Source organism: Palaemon carinicauda, chromosome 19, assembly GCF_036898095.1.
Source record: "Palaemon carinicauda isolate YSFRI2023 chromosome 19, ASM3689809v2, whole genome shotgun sequence".
Taxonomy (NCBI): domain Eukaryota; kingdom Metazoa; phylum Arthropoda; class Malacostraca; order Decapoda; family Palaemonidae; genus Palaemon; species Palaemon carinicauda.
The window spans coordinates 51,499,852-51,514,591 of record NC_090743.1 but is presented as its reverse complement, the minus strand read 5'-3'; the positions used below and the strand labels follow the sequence as shown (position 1 = coordinate 51,514,591).

The 14,740-nt window shown below is 43.3% G+C and overlaps 1 protein-coding gene across 1 annotated transcript in view; it reads right to left on the bottom strand.

Annotated features, from left to right (window-relative positions):
* Klp61F (Kinesin-like protein at 61F) overlaps positions 1-14,740 on the bottom strand; it is a 103,107-nt gene that overhangs the window by 50,997 nt on the left and 37,370 nt on the right. Inside the window, exons 8-10 of the mRNA XM_068393568.1 lie at positions 1,513-1,695; positions 1,231-1,376; positions 229-354 (exon numbers count right to left, since the gene is read on the bottom strand). Coding sequence (XP_068249669.1) covers positions 229-354; positions 1,231-1,376; positions 1,513-1,695 — 455 coding nt within the window. The remainder of the gene's footprint in view (positions 1-228; positions 355-1,230; positions 1,377-1,512; positions 1,696-14,740) is intronic.

Here is a 14,740-nt window from a genome sequence, read left to right as displayed (position 1 = left end):
CACGAAGATGAGAACTGCAGGATTGCATTATTTTGAAGTAAATGGAGAGCGTGGTGTTGTAAACAATTACCAAAAGAACAAGCAAACAATGGACTTTTGTTCTGTTACCATAAATACATTACAAGAGTAATACTGTATAAATATGGGTTTGGATACAAATAAAACTATGTACCTTAATAATGTGAAAAATGCCGACAAAAGCACCATCAATAAATGTAAAGGACTTACTTCTTACGCTCAAGCTTCTCGTGGAGTTTGCCGAGATGATCAGTTGTGGTGTCAGCCAATTCTACCAAGGCTTTCCCCTGGTTTAGAAGTTTACCCTCTGTTTTAACATGTGCAGCCACTAAGTGCCTATAAAAAGAAATTGCAAATCTAAGCTGATTCCAATAAATAGCTTATTCAGATGAAGTAAAAATAAAAGTTTTATATAGAAAAAAAAAAAAGGGGAACTCATTATTTCATTCCTGCATTGAATAATATACTTACTATTGCTAAACATAATTGTCTTAATTAAGAGTAATTCTTGCTACCTTCAAACTAACTTCTAAAAACTTTTTCAAGTTCTTTAAAAATTATTTGTGTACACCCCTGATCTTAGTGAAGAGATGGATAAATTTCAGAGTTTACTGCCTAAATGTTTTTGAATTGTCACCCTGCTTTCATTGTTTACTGATACCCCACCATTTTCTTTAGAATTAGGCTCCTCTTTTCCCCCATTTCATTAGGGAAGGACATGGCTAAAAGGGAACTGGAGTTGCTAGTGTTAGAGCAACCCTGCTTAACCCAACTATAGACTCTCCCCTAAATAGGAGACAATCAGTTTATAACTAAAGAACCCCTCAGCTCCTCCATACATTAAACAAGTAAGAAACTGTATAATGTATAACACTAACTACTAAGACATGACACTAAACATATTTCCATTATCCCTATTCAGTTAAAGCAGACAACTGGGTACATTATATACCTTGCTGATTAATACAGTTCTATCTATAGTAAAGTGGATTTTATTTTTAAAACTTAAAAGTGGATTTTATTTTTAAAACTTAAAATCTAATATTATACAAAAATCATACAAAATGGTAAGACCTGAACTTTATCCTAATATCTTACATCAAGTTAGAAGAGGTAAGGTTAAACAACATTTGAAAGGGGAAGGGGTAGTGAGAAAATCACAATTCAAGAATTATAATACTGTAATGCAAATGGTAATAACAAAAACCTTACTTTTGTTCATCGCATTCCACTGCTGTGTGATGGAGAAGCTTCTGAGTACAGGTCAAAACTTCTGTCTTCTCTTTCAACACAGTCTTCAATTCCTTTAATTGTTCTGCCAATTCTTCCAACTTTGTATTGGAATTGTTCAATTCATTCTAGGAAAAACAAGAAAAATTGCAATGAAAATATAATCAACCTACTGTGCAAGACATTCGACAAAATTACACATAACTTGAGTATATATTTCCACTTAATTGGAAACTACTATAATACATCACTGGAGCAACTTACTGTTTTACTTTCAATTCCTTCCTCCAGACTTCTGATATAATTAATCTTTTCAGTTATCTCTTCAGCTTGATTCTCCATTGTTTGAATCATCTCTTGGTAATTTTCATGGGCCAAATAGACACCACTCTTCTCCCTCATAGCCATCAAATCTAGACGTAATCGCTCGATCTCTTGGGAATATTCCTGAAGTTGTCAAAACATTAAAAGTAAATTTTAAGAAAGATAATTTATTTCTAGTCTATGAAATATGGCCAATTTGAAAGTAATTTGTATTTTTCCTAACGATACAAACCTGGAACTATTTGTAGGGATTATACTTTCGACTTAGCTGGAAGACTAGCCGTAAGACTTTTGGCGAGGTGTAACTACTCCACGGTTAATTAGCCGGAGTAGGAGGGTAGCCAGCTACCCGCTCACTCACACACACACTCACCTGTGTTCTAATGTCACTTTTTATAGCAGGCAGAATTTGAAAGGGGACAGGTCATGGCGGGCCAATTTGTATAAATAGTTCAAGATTTGTATCGTTACGAAAAATACAAATTACTTTAGAATTTGTCATTTGTTCCGACACTAAATACAAACCCATTTGCTATTTATAGGGATGATTCACTAGAAGAGTGGAAGTAAGAACCAACTGGCTGGTATTTGACCAGGGTTTTTCCTTAACGTGCTTTGCATGTAACAGGGAGAAACCCTGACACCTCGCTAAATTCCGTGCAACATACGATTAGTGGCCTGAGCAATCTAAGTGATTGTGAGATACTAGCAATGTGATTAGTCTAGGTAAGAATTCTCAGAACGTAGGAGTCTTTTAAATCCACCATTGACACTACCCAATCCCAACTCGCCAGGGTGTATGGGGACGTAACAAATATATACTGTAATTCTATACCAGGTTACACAACGGAAATGGTTTTACCTGCAGACAGCAGAGGGCAGCTTACAGTCGCGTAAAGGCTGTTCCCCATAGGAAGATGGAAGAAAGGGTCAGTCATTCCTTATCATTCATCCCAGACTTAACCATGGTTAAACTCTGCCCACACCATCTGTTATTTGTCCATCAAGTTACCCCAAATTGTTTAATCCATTTATTGTGTAGCCACAACAAGGCCAATGAAGAACGTCTTCATGTTCCTGTGGGTCACGTCTTGCAGGGAGTGGACAATGAAGGTAGTTGATGATTCGACACGCCAGCTTGCAAGGCTTGCATCACAGAGTAGTTCATAGCTGCTAGGGACGTAGTCCTGCCCCTAACGTTATGAGCTCTATGTCTCCTCTATTGCGGAGAAGGATAAGGATTTAATGCTCAGTCTATGACCTTGCAAATCCAAGCAGAGAATGTGTTCTTGGTGATCCTTCTCTTGACCATCCCAAAGCTGATAAGTGCCGACACTCGGGGGCCAGCTCCTGTAGTTCTCGAGGTAGCACCTCAAGTTCCTCCCTGGCAGAGTAGCTGTAGATATTGATTATTGGTTACGCTACGAAGGACTCCCAATCCAAAGGGTTCGAATCTGGGATCCAAGCTGCCGGGAAAGAAGTTGAGTATTACCTTGCCCATCACTGTGAATGAGACGACAAAGGCGGACCATGGGATTCGGCGACTCTCTTGGCAGAAGCCAACACTAGCAGGAGACCTGTCTTCAAGGTCAGGTGAAGATCTGCTGTTTGGCATCCTGGGTCATAGGGGGCACCCTTCAGGGACCGAAGGACGCAAACCAAGCTCCGAGGTGGTGGTCTAACTTCTGACCGAGGGCAGGTAGGCTCAAAACTCCGTACGAGAGAGACAATACTAACGCAGAGGGAAGGTCAATTCCTTTCGGCCTGAAGGCGAGGCTCAAGGACAAGCGGTAGCCTTTCATCGCCGAGACAGAGAGGAATCTCCCCCCCCCACCAAAAAGGTAGCCAAGAAAACTCAACAATGCTAGAGGTGGCAATAAGAGAGGAGATACCATGTCCCCAACACCAACCACCAAAGATAGTCCACTAGACTGGCAATTAGAGAATTCCAGAGGTATCCGGAACATCCTTTCGCAACTTGCTGTGAAAGCTTCTCCGTGTAAGATGTTGGAAAGTTTGAACTAACTTGTTCAAGGAGGAGAGGAAAAAAGCTGGAGACTTCTATAGGAAAAAACAGACTGTAGAAGCTCGAAGATACTTTAATGAAACAAGTCATTCTGCAAAAATGACATAACACATGAGTCCGGGTGTTCGGATTCGTGTAAATTTTAGAGAACCATCACACCTCAACAGGGAGGTGGGATGAAATGATATGAATGCTCTTTGTAGCCGAGCTGCAGATTCTCTGCCCCTGTGAAAAGAGATGAGTACTCCGAACTCGTACGAGGATTACAGCCACTGAGGGGAAAACCTAACTCGAAGATGAGAAAGGAGTTATCCCTAGAGATGACATTGGCCGATACTTTGGACATCGAACTCCTATCGCTGGTTGGATGAACTCAGGCTGAGGGAGAGCATCATTGTCAAAAAGTTGCAAACAAGACCGAGGTCAAGCTGAAGGTTGGTCGAATAAGCCTCTCCAGAGAAGGATCATGTAGATGGAGGGTCAAGGTTGCTTGTACCAGTTCCAAGGGAGCGTAGGTCGCCGGAGACAGAGAGCAAGAGGAGAAAAATCCTAGAATCTAAGTTGCTATATCTGTAACATAAGCATGAGCTGAATTCAATCCCCTAGAACAAAGGGAATGAAAAATGGATAACCCGAAGGGGTTATGTCTCCTGATGCACGTGTGAAGGGCAGAGGAACAGATACACGGAAACTGCCCGAGACCACGAGAGAGATCCAACAAGTTCTCCAAGTTATGGAGAACAAGAGAATAAAATAATCCCAAAGGATTATGTCAACAAAATTCATTCCGAAATACAGGAGAAAGGCGGCAGAGGCAAGTGGTCACATGACTTCTGTTGCAGCAACCGCTGTTTAGAACTATGTTTTACCTGCCTGGAGGCCACGTAAAGGTGAGAGCGCATGCACAACTAACGAAGATCTTATCAAAGAAGATGTCGGCTTGTAAGATAACCACGTACCAAAAAGTGAAGAAAGGGACCAAAAGAGGCAACCTCGTAACTAAGGCACACGGCACGTCAGTCCACTAGTAGTACAAAGTAGTAGTAATAGAAGTGGTGGAAAGAAAATGTTCAGGAACGCTGAAGCGAACTGGAGCCGATGAAGAAGACTGCCAATTGCATAGAGTGGGGCCTTGGAAGGTCAAAGAGGAGGATAAAGGCATCGCAAATCTGAAACACTGTATTTCTGCATAAAAATGAGTTCCAAGTGGTGAGTGAGGTATTGAGCACCAAGGCTGACACTTGTGCTTACCACTCCCATTGGGAGAGTGCTGGGCTAGGTTCCAGGAAGGAAGTGGGTCCTAAATTCCCTCAACTGCAAGTCGTGGGAAGCACTACCAAAGTACTGTAGTGCAACTCAAAGAGATCGAAGGATGATATTTGTTGTATAGATGAGGACAATTGCAAGGATACTCGAAGGCGATCATAGAAGCCATAGTGCTTGAACGCTCTGAGTAAGATGAAAAGAGAAGCAAGTCTCGCTGGGAGGAACAGTGTGCTTGCATGAAGTGAGGATCGAAACCAGTAGAGTTCTGTGATCCCCACCCGAGTTCTCCGTCAAACGAAGTTGGAAAAAATACACCAAGGGTCAAGGCTTTCGAGATTCTTTGGTAGCTGTCGGCGAATCTACCTGCAGGCTGGAAGAACTTTTCGTCAAAGGATGAGGGCAACTTTACCTTGGAAGGAAAGGTAGCAAGATGGGTAGGGCTGTGACACTGAATAGTGGTCACTACTAGAGGTTGTGACGAGCTGCCTGCAGAGGCAAAAGCAGACTGGAACTGCAGAAACTGGACACAAGTGTCTGTGTTACCTCTTTGTAGGTCCTGAAGTGTGGGCGATCATGAGTATAGGTAAAACATTAGGTGCTGGAAGACCGGGAACCTAGAAGAGAGCTAACAAGCGATGGTTAGATGACGGGCGATTGTGGGTGATCACGAGCTGTCGAGCAATTGTGAGTTGACGGGAGATTGTGGACGATCCTGGAAGATTGCAGCTGACCATGTAGCTGCAGCAGGACCAGGCGAGGTGCATCCACTTAGACGAGATAAGTCGACCGGGCGTGACGTGGCTGGGAGTGACAATTCTTGAAGGCGAAAAGTCTTCTGGGTGACGAGGTCTGCTAAGAAGAGCAAAGGTGGAGAAAGGACGAATCCAATTCCCGCTGGAAGATTCCCCCAAGGGGAAAACCAAACAAGTGAAGATAGTCTCTCCCGCAAACGAGAAAGGCAAGCAACCTCAGTTGCCGCTCTCTACAATTCTCCCCGCAAGCGGGAAGATTGCTAGAAATGGGCTTGTGGTGAGACTGTCCCTTGGAAGGAATAGTTCTAATACCTGGATGCAAACCTCCAGGCAGCACTCTCTGCTCCCCATCAACGAGCTCTAGCTCAAGTTGAAGGTCGACATCGAGTGTTGCCTGTGAAATGTAGCCGAAGCTGGTTCCTGGGTTCCCCTTGAGGTAATTTGAGGAGTTCTAGACAGCATCTGCTCCGGGGAGGACAGAACCAGCGTATGGAAAAGGCCATTGTCGGCAAGACAATCTGGAACTGGCACAGGCAAAGAAGATTGTGACTGGGCAGGGGCAGCAACTTCCCCAGGTACAGGAACATTCAACTCAAACTTCTTACCTTGGCCGACTTAGCCGAACGAAGTAATACGTCACAAGAGCTATTTAGGGGGGGGGGAAAAACAACCCCACACCTCAAGGGATCAACCTAACCTGTTGACAGGAAAAATGTCCCCCAGGAGGAACAAGAATCAAGCTACAGACTATGCACTCCCTCCGCTGGGTCCCATCACAGAAACCACTCAAGAAAACAACTTGGCCAGCGATTGGGAAAGGTGTCCCCGAGAGGTACAGGAACATCATTAAGACCAAGTACTCCCTCTGCCAGTTGCCAATGAAGAATAAGAGTGGGGCGTGGTCAGTGAAGAAGAGCGAGACTGAAGTCAAGCTCTGGGTAGGATGCAAGCAGCCTTCCCTCCAATGAACTAGCAGAGAGCAAGCGACATCTACTTCAGAACGGAGAAGTATACACACGAGGACAACTCTCCTGCGACTTGGAGGAGAGGGGGGAGGCCACCAGCCTAAGGGCTGTAAAAAGATCATAAGAGATTCTTTCTCCGCCCTCAAGATTGATTGATTGATTAGAAATTTTCTGAAATCCTGACATTGAAGGCCATTGACGCCGATATTGTCTATTATATATAAGGAATAAAAGAATATTCAACTAAAACCATAGAAGCAAATGTGTCATTCATCATCTACACCTATTGACACAAGGGACTTCCTTAGATTTTGCCAGTCGTCTCTATATCAAGCTTTTAAATCAATACTTTTCCATTCATCATTTCCTACTTCACGCTTCAGTCCTTAGCCATGAAGGCCTAGGTCTTCCAACTATTCCAGTGCCTTGTGGAGCCCAATTTAATGTTTGGTGAACTAATCTCTCTTGTGGAATGCAAAGAGCATGCCAAAATCATCTCCATCTACCCCTTACCATGATCTCATCCACATATGGCACTCCAAGTGATGTCTTAAAGTTTCATTTCTAATCATGTCCTGCCATTCAAGTCCCAGTATTCTTACGAGGGCTTTGTTCTCAAATCTACTAAATCTGTAGGAGATTGTTTCATTGTCATACCATGACAAGTCTATACAATAACACAGATCTCACAAAACTGACTGTACATAGCCTGATTTTTACATGTAATTACAGGCAATTTGATTTCCAAATTTTACTTAACCTATCCATTGCCTGATTTGCTCTTTCCAATCTTTGTTAAACTCCAATTCTTAAGACCTTGTATTAGAGATCATAGTTCCCAAATATTTGAATGATTCTACCACATTCATCCTTTCTCCGTTCAATGATATTTCATCTCCCATTGTATATTCCATTCTCATCATCTCTTATCTTTCTTCTATTTATCTTGAACCCAACCTCGTATGATATTTCATGCATTCTGGTAAGAAACATTGCAAATCCTGTGGTGTTCTGCTAATAAAGAAATTATCATCAGCAGACTCTATGTCAGCTAATTTCCTATTACAGTACCAATCCAATCTAATCCTTCTCCACCATCTCCAACTATTCTACGCATTACAAAATCCATGAAGAGGATAAACAACGTAGGTGAGTGACAACATATTCCCTTGGCGTATTCCGCTGATCACTGGAAATTCATTTGATAGGACTCCACTAACATTAACTTTGCAGTTTCTATGCTCATGGACACTCTTAATCAAATTTACATATTTAACAGGAAATCCATAATAACCCATGATTGACTCTCCTCAAAATTGGCCGGTGAACACCATCAAAGGCTTTTGCATAGTCAACAAATACCATCAAAAGTGGATTTCTATATTCTACGCATTGTTCTACATGTCTCAAAATAAAAATTTTGTCTGTGCAACTACTTCCTTTTCTAAATCCTGCTTGTTCACCTCTCATCTTTTGATCAATCTTTCCCTTTAGCCTCTGTAGAATAAGCGTACTAAATATTTTCATGAAATATGACGTAAGTGTGATGCCTCTGTAATTATTGCAATCAGTCAGGTCTCCTTTTTTATCCACTGTCACGAACACTCCTAATTCCCATTCAACAGGTTTTGCTTCTTCATGACACATTGCACTAAAAAATCTTTATAAGTATTCTGGGGGTCATTTCATTTTCAGCCAGTATCATCTCAGCAGTTATTCCATCCTAATCATCTCCTGAGTTTTTTTTAATAATAGCTTCGACTTCAAAATACAGTATTCATTCAAAGATATATCCAGGTCTTCCTCAGCCTCAGGTATAACAATCAAATTATCCTCTTCATATTTCCTATTCATGACCTCAATAAAATGTTCCTTCTTCATCTTCCGTTGTTATAACAAATCCATCCCTCTTTTTGATGGGTATATGCTTCTTCTTTGCTCCAGAAGAGATTTCATTAATAATTCTATGAGCCATTCTTACACCATAGCCACTCCCTGAATTCATAGCTTTGTCAGCCTTGTCTGCTTTCCTTTCTAAATATTCTCTTCGGTCATTCCTGGCTTTTCATTTGACTTCACTTTGGAATATTTAGCATGCTCTACCTTGTAATTTTCATTACTTCCTCGAAAACTTTCAACAATAAATTTCTGCCTTTTTCTAGTATCCCACATATTTTATATCCATGGCTTTCTCCTTTTAACTTGTGTCCCAAAACATCACTACCAACTGACTGATATATGTTCTTAAGATCACACCACTCTAAATTAATTTCTGCTCTTCGTCTCAAAGTCTCTAACACTCCAAATTGATTCCTACATTAAATTGCAAAGCTTTCTCTGTGCTCATCTTCTAGAAGCTTAGTTGTATCAAACCTAGGTATTCTATCTACTGTACTTATCTATTGGGTACTTCGTTTTAATTTCAGTATGGCAATGAGGAGATGGTGATCACTACCAATATCTGCACCTTTATAGCTTCTTACATTTCTCAGAGAACTCTCTTTATCAGTGGCAGTGTGATCCATTTCATTATTCCAACTGCCACATGGTGAAGTTAAATTTGTGGATGTCCTTGTACTGGAAAATAGTAAAGTACTTCAAATGACAAGATTGTTTGTTGAACAAAAACTTATAAAATGTGCTCCATTTTTATTTGCAACTTCAAGACCCTTGCCACCCATCATATTCCCCATCCCTTGATTATTCTTTCTAACTTTAGCATTGAAGTCACCAATTACAATTTTCTTTCTCTCTGGGATCTCATCTCTCCCAATCTGCAGTTCTTCATAGTAATCATATTTCCTTTCTTCAGGGGAATCATTTGTTGGTGCATAGCAAACAATGAAACTCATATTGCACTGCTTTAATTTAAACTTTGCAAGTAACAATCTAATATTTACAGCTCTTGGTAAGGGTAGAAGGGACTCTTTTAGCTATGGTAAGTAGCGCTTCTAGGTGAAGGACTCTCCGAAATAAAACCATTGCTCATTAGTCTTGGGTAGTGCCATAGCCCCTGTACCATGGTCTTCCAGTGCATTGGGTTAGAGTTCTCTTGCTTAAGGGTGCACTCAGGCACACTATTCTATCTTCTCTTCCTCTCGTTTTGTTTAAGTATTTATAGTTTATATAGGAAATATTTATTTTAATGCTGTTACTGTTCTTAAAATAATTTATTTTTCCTTGTTTCCTTTCCTCACTGAGCTATTTTCCCTGTTGGGGCCCCTGGGTTACAGCATCCTGCTTTTCCAACTGGGGTTATAGCTTAACAATTAATAATAATAATAATAATAATAATAATAATAATAATAATAATAATAATAATAATAATAATGTCTTTTCAGCTTTTGGTGTCATCGTCATTCATACACCTTCTCTTCCAACTCCATCTGTTCTTTTTTAATATATATATATATATATATATATATATATATATATATATATATATATATATATATATATATACACACATATATATACACACATATATATATACATATATATATATATATATACAATATATATATATATATATATATATACATATATATATATATATATATATATATATATATATATATATATATAATAATAATGATAATAATAATGCCTTTTCATCTTTTGGAGTCATCATCATTCATATCCCTTCTCTTCCAACTCCATCTGTTCTTTAAATATAAATATATACATGTATATATATATATATATATATATAAATATATATATATATATATATATCTATATATGTATATATGTATGTAAATACATATACACTATATATATATATATATATATATATATATATATATATATATATATATATATATATATATATATATATATATACACACACACATTATATATATATATATGTGTATAAATATACTAGAGAGAGAGAGAGAGAGAGAGAGAGAGAGAGAGAGAGAGAGAGAGAGAGAGAGAGAGAGAGAGAGAGAGAGAGAGAGAATGGTGATAAGTTCTAGCTTTTTAAAAAAGAAACTTAAAAACAAGTACACATGGGTAAGAGTGGCAAATGGAAGAGTGGTAGGAAGGGCGTTAATGGATTATGTGTTGATAACTAAAAGAATGTTTGGAAGATTGAAAGACGTGCACGTGGTTAGGGGTATGGCTAACAGTATGTCTGACCATTTTTTGGTGGAAGGAAAATTACAGTAGTTGTAGCAAAAGTGTGGGGGAATAGAGTAGGTGGATGTAAAAGGGAGCTAGTGAGGGTTGAAGAGCTAATAAAACCGGGGGTAAAAAGTAAATATCAAGAAAAGTTGAAAATGCTATATGAAGAAGTGAAAGTAAGAGAAAATCAAAAATTTTAAACAATTTTTATTTTTCCTAACATACTCACCGAGAACCACTTTCTATAGGAGAGTCACTTGACCTCTCAATCTCGACCAAGATTTTCCCGCGTTATCCCCCTATCTCGCTCCATATAGTTTCTACCCCCACCGCCAGGATTCGCCCTGCGGGCAGGATTAGGGCAGGTCACTGCCTTCCCGGGTCAGCATCCTCATTAAGTTCGACGTTTAGCCCAACTCGGCAATGGAAGAATGGCACTCGGGGACGGACGGGAGGGCCATTACCCGAAAGTGGTTCTCGGTGAGTATGTTAGGAAAAATAAAAATTTTTTTTAAATTTTTTATTTGTTCCGACACAATATACTCAGCGAGAACCACTTTCTATAGGAGACTTACACCTTAGGAGGCGGGAGAGCCATTCTGCCACTTGGTCTGGCACATAGTGCCTGGAGGGCTACGGAATGCGGGGGTACAGAGAGCGGATAGAGGGTAACTGCGGAAACCTTACGCTTATATTTTAAGACTTACCTCTTAACATCTTCTCTACTGAATCTTCTCCTGAAGAAGTAGGGACGAGTCTATTCACTGTTGGGGACGTCTTCTAGCCTGCCGCTACACAGCTTGGAGGGCGGCGATGACTGTCCCAATGGAGAATCCATCCAAAGACTTTCTTGAATAGTCTTTGAGATAGTGGGCCGTGAAGGTCGACTGGTGTGACCAAGTGCCGGCCTGTAGGATCTGCCCCACTGCCATGTTTCTCTCAAAGGCCAAGGAAGTGCTCAGGCCTCTGATGTCATGGGGGCGGGGAGTGCCCGGTACTGCCACCTTGTCCTCTTCATAAGTCCTAGTGATGACTTGTCTCAGCCAGAAGGAAATAGTGTTCTTGGAGAATTGCTTCTTATTAACACCTGAAGAGACGAAGAGGCTCTTGGCACCTGGGCGGAGATGAGCCGTCCTTTCCAGGTACTTCCTGAGCGTCCTGACTGGGCATAACTTCAGGTCTTCCGTATTGCCTGTCTTGGGGATGGCCGGAATTGAGAAACCTTCAAACCTCGGGTCCCAGACTGCTGGGTTCTGAGTCTTTGCTACAAAGGAGGGTACGAACTTGAAGGATACCTCCCTCCACCCTTTGGAGTGTGCCACGTCGTAGGACAGACCATGGATCTCACCTACTCTCTTAGCTGAATCCAAGGCTAGCAAGAAGACTGTCTTGAGGGTGAGATCTTTGTCCCCGATATCTTTGAGGGGTTCAAAGGGAGGACGACACAGCATTTTCAGAACCTTGGCCAGTTCCCATCTGGGCACTCTCCTGGCTTGAGGAGGACAGGACTGCTCGAAACTTCTAATCAGCATCGCTATGTGTCTCGAGGTCCCAAGGTCGATGCCTTTCAGGAGAAAGACTTGGCCTAAGGCTGCTCGTACTCCTTTAATAGCTGGGATTGACATCCCTATTTTATCCCTAAGGTACACGAGAAAGTTAGCTATGTCAGGGACCGAGGCTTTAAGAGGTCTTATGTGTTTTGCCGCGCACCACTTCGTAAAGGCGGCCCACTTCGCCTGGTAGACCACGGTAGAGGATTTCCTTAGGTATAGGGACATCCTCTTAGCTGTGGCGGAGGAGTACCCCTCCTTCTTCAGGAGCCGCTCGATAGTCTCCAGGCGTGAAGGCGAAGAGAGAGAGGGTTGTCGTGGAACTTGAGGAAGTGAGGTTGACTCAGCAGATCTGACCTGGGGGGCAGAGGCCAAGGCGGATGGCTTGCCAGGTCTTTTAGATCCGCGAACCACTCTCTCTCCGGCCACCAGGGCGCTACCAAAGTCATCCTTAGGTTTTGGGAGGTTCTTACTCTGTTGAGCACCTGCCTTAACAGCATGAAGGGGGGAAAGGCATATACGTCCAGGTTGTCCCACTTGTGCTGGAAGGCGTCTTCTAGGGCTGCTCCTTCGTCTGGTACCGGGGAGCAATAGACCGGTAGCTTGGCGTTGAGCTTTGTTGCGAAGAGGTCCATCACCGGGGAGCCCCAGCGTTGAAGGATGAGTCTGGCCACTTCTGGGTGTAGGGACCACTCCATCCCTACTATCTGACCCATTCTGCTGAGGCCGTCGGCTAGCACGTTTCTTTTCCCGGGGATGAACCTTGCTAGAAGTATCACCTGGTGCTCGTCCGCCCAATGCAGGATGTTTATGGTGAGGTCGCACAGTTCCTTCGACTTCATGCCACCTTGCTTCTTTATGTAGGCTACCACCGTGGCGTTGTCGCACATTAGGGCCACGGTGTTTCCCTTCAACCGACTTGCAAAGTGCAGAAATGCCTTCTGTACTGCTTTTAGCTCCAGGACGTTAATGTGGAGCTGCCTTTCGGTCTCCGACCAGGTACCCCTTGCTGTTTCCTCCCGCAGGTGGGCTCCCCACCCTAGGCTGGAGGCGTCTGTGAACAGGAGAAACTCGGGGGGACAGGACCCGAGGGGCATCCCCTTGAGGGAGTTCGACTGGCATCGCCACCATTTTAAGGCTGGTCTCGTGTCCGGAAGGACTGGAATCAACGCTTTCTGAGAGCCTGTCTGGGACCATAGAGCCTTGAGGTTCCATTGTACGGGTCTGAGCCGTATCTTCCCTTGGGGAACCAGTTTCTCTAATGAGACCAGGTGACCTATCAGCCTCTGCCAGTCTTTCGCCCTCCTGGGAAGCTCCGACAGGAACGGCTGAATGATATTGATGAGGTTCTGTATCCTGTCTTCCGAGGGGAAGGCCTTCCCCTGCACGGTGTCCAACGTCATACCCAAGTACCCCATTCTGTTGGATGGAGTTAGGTTCGATTTTTCCAGGTTGATAATGATTCCCAGACTCCTGCAGAATTGGAGGAGGTCCTTCCCTTGCTCTTCCAAGAGGGCCTTTGAGCTGGAAAGGAGCAACCAGTCGTCCAGGTATCTGATGAGGCGGATACCTTGTTCGTGAGCCCAAACTGAGACCGTCGCGAAGACCCTCGTGAACACTTGAGGGGCCATCGACAGGCCGAAGCAGAGGGTCCTGAACTGCAGGATCTGGGAGCCCCATTTTACCCGGAGGAACTTTCGACTCGACGGGTGGACCGGAATCTGGAAGTACGCGTCCTTGAGGTCGATCGTCATCATAAAATCCTTCTCCCTCGAGGACATAAGGACGGATTTTGGTGTGTCCATCTTGAAGTTCGTCTTCTTGACGAACTTGTTGAGGGCCGACAGGTCTATCACCGGTCTCCACCCCCCCCCCCCCCCCCCCCCCCCCGTTGCTTTCTCCACCAGGAACAGGCGGCTGTAGAAGCCTGGCCCTGGGAGAAGGACTTCTTCCATGGCTCCCTTCTCCAACATGGAGGAAACTTCTTTTTGCAGGGTGGCCCTTTTCAACGGGTCCCTGGGAGCCAACCATTCTGTCTGGGTGGCTGGAATAAGAGGGGGGTGGATCCGCTATGAAGGGGACCCTGTAGCCTTCTTTCAGGACGGACACCGTCCAAGCATCCGCCCCATGCGTTTTCCATGCTTGCCAATGTGGTCTGAGGCATCCCCCAACCCGAGGCTTGGGCGGGAGTAGGGGGCCTCTCCCTCTACCTTCTCCTAGAGGGGCGGCCTGATCTGCCTCTCTTCGAGGCGGAGTAACCTGACCTGAAGGAAATGGCAGAAGCTGGTGCTCCCCTGCGGGAGGGCTGTGGAGTTGTTGTCCAGGAGGAGGAGGGGGCGTCCCTCCTCGAATAGCTGGGGGTGGCCTGAGTAGTCACGGCACTATCCGAGACTGATCTCCTGTAAGGAAGCCTCCTGGAGGATGTTTGTCTGGGGGTGTTGGTCTCTCTCCTCTTGGACACCTTCTCCATTAGCACTTCTA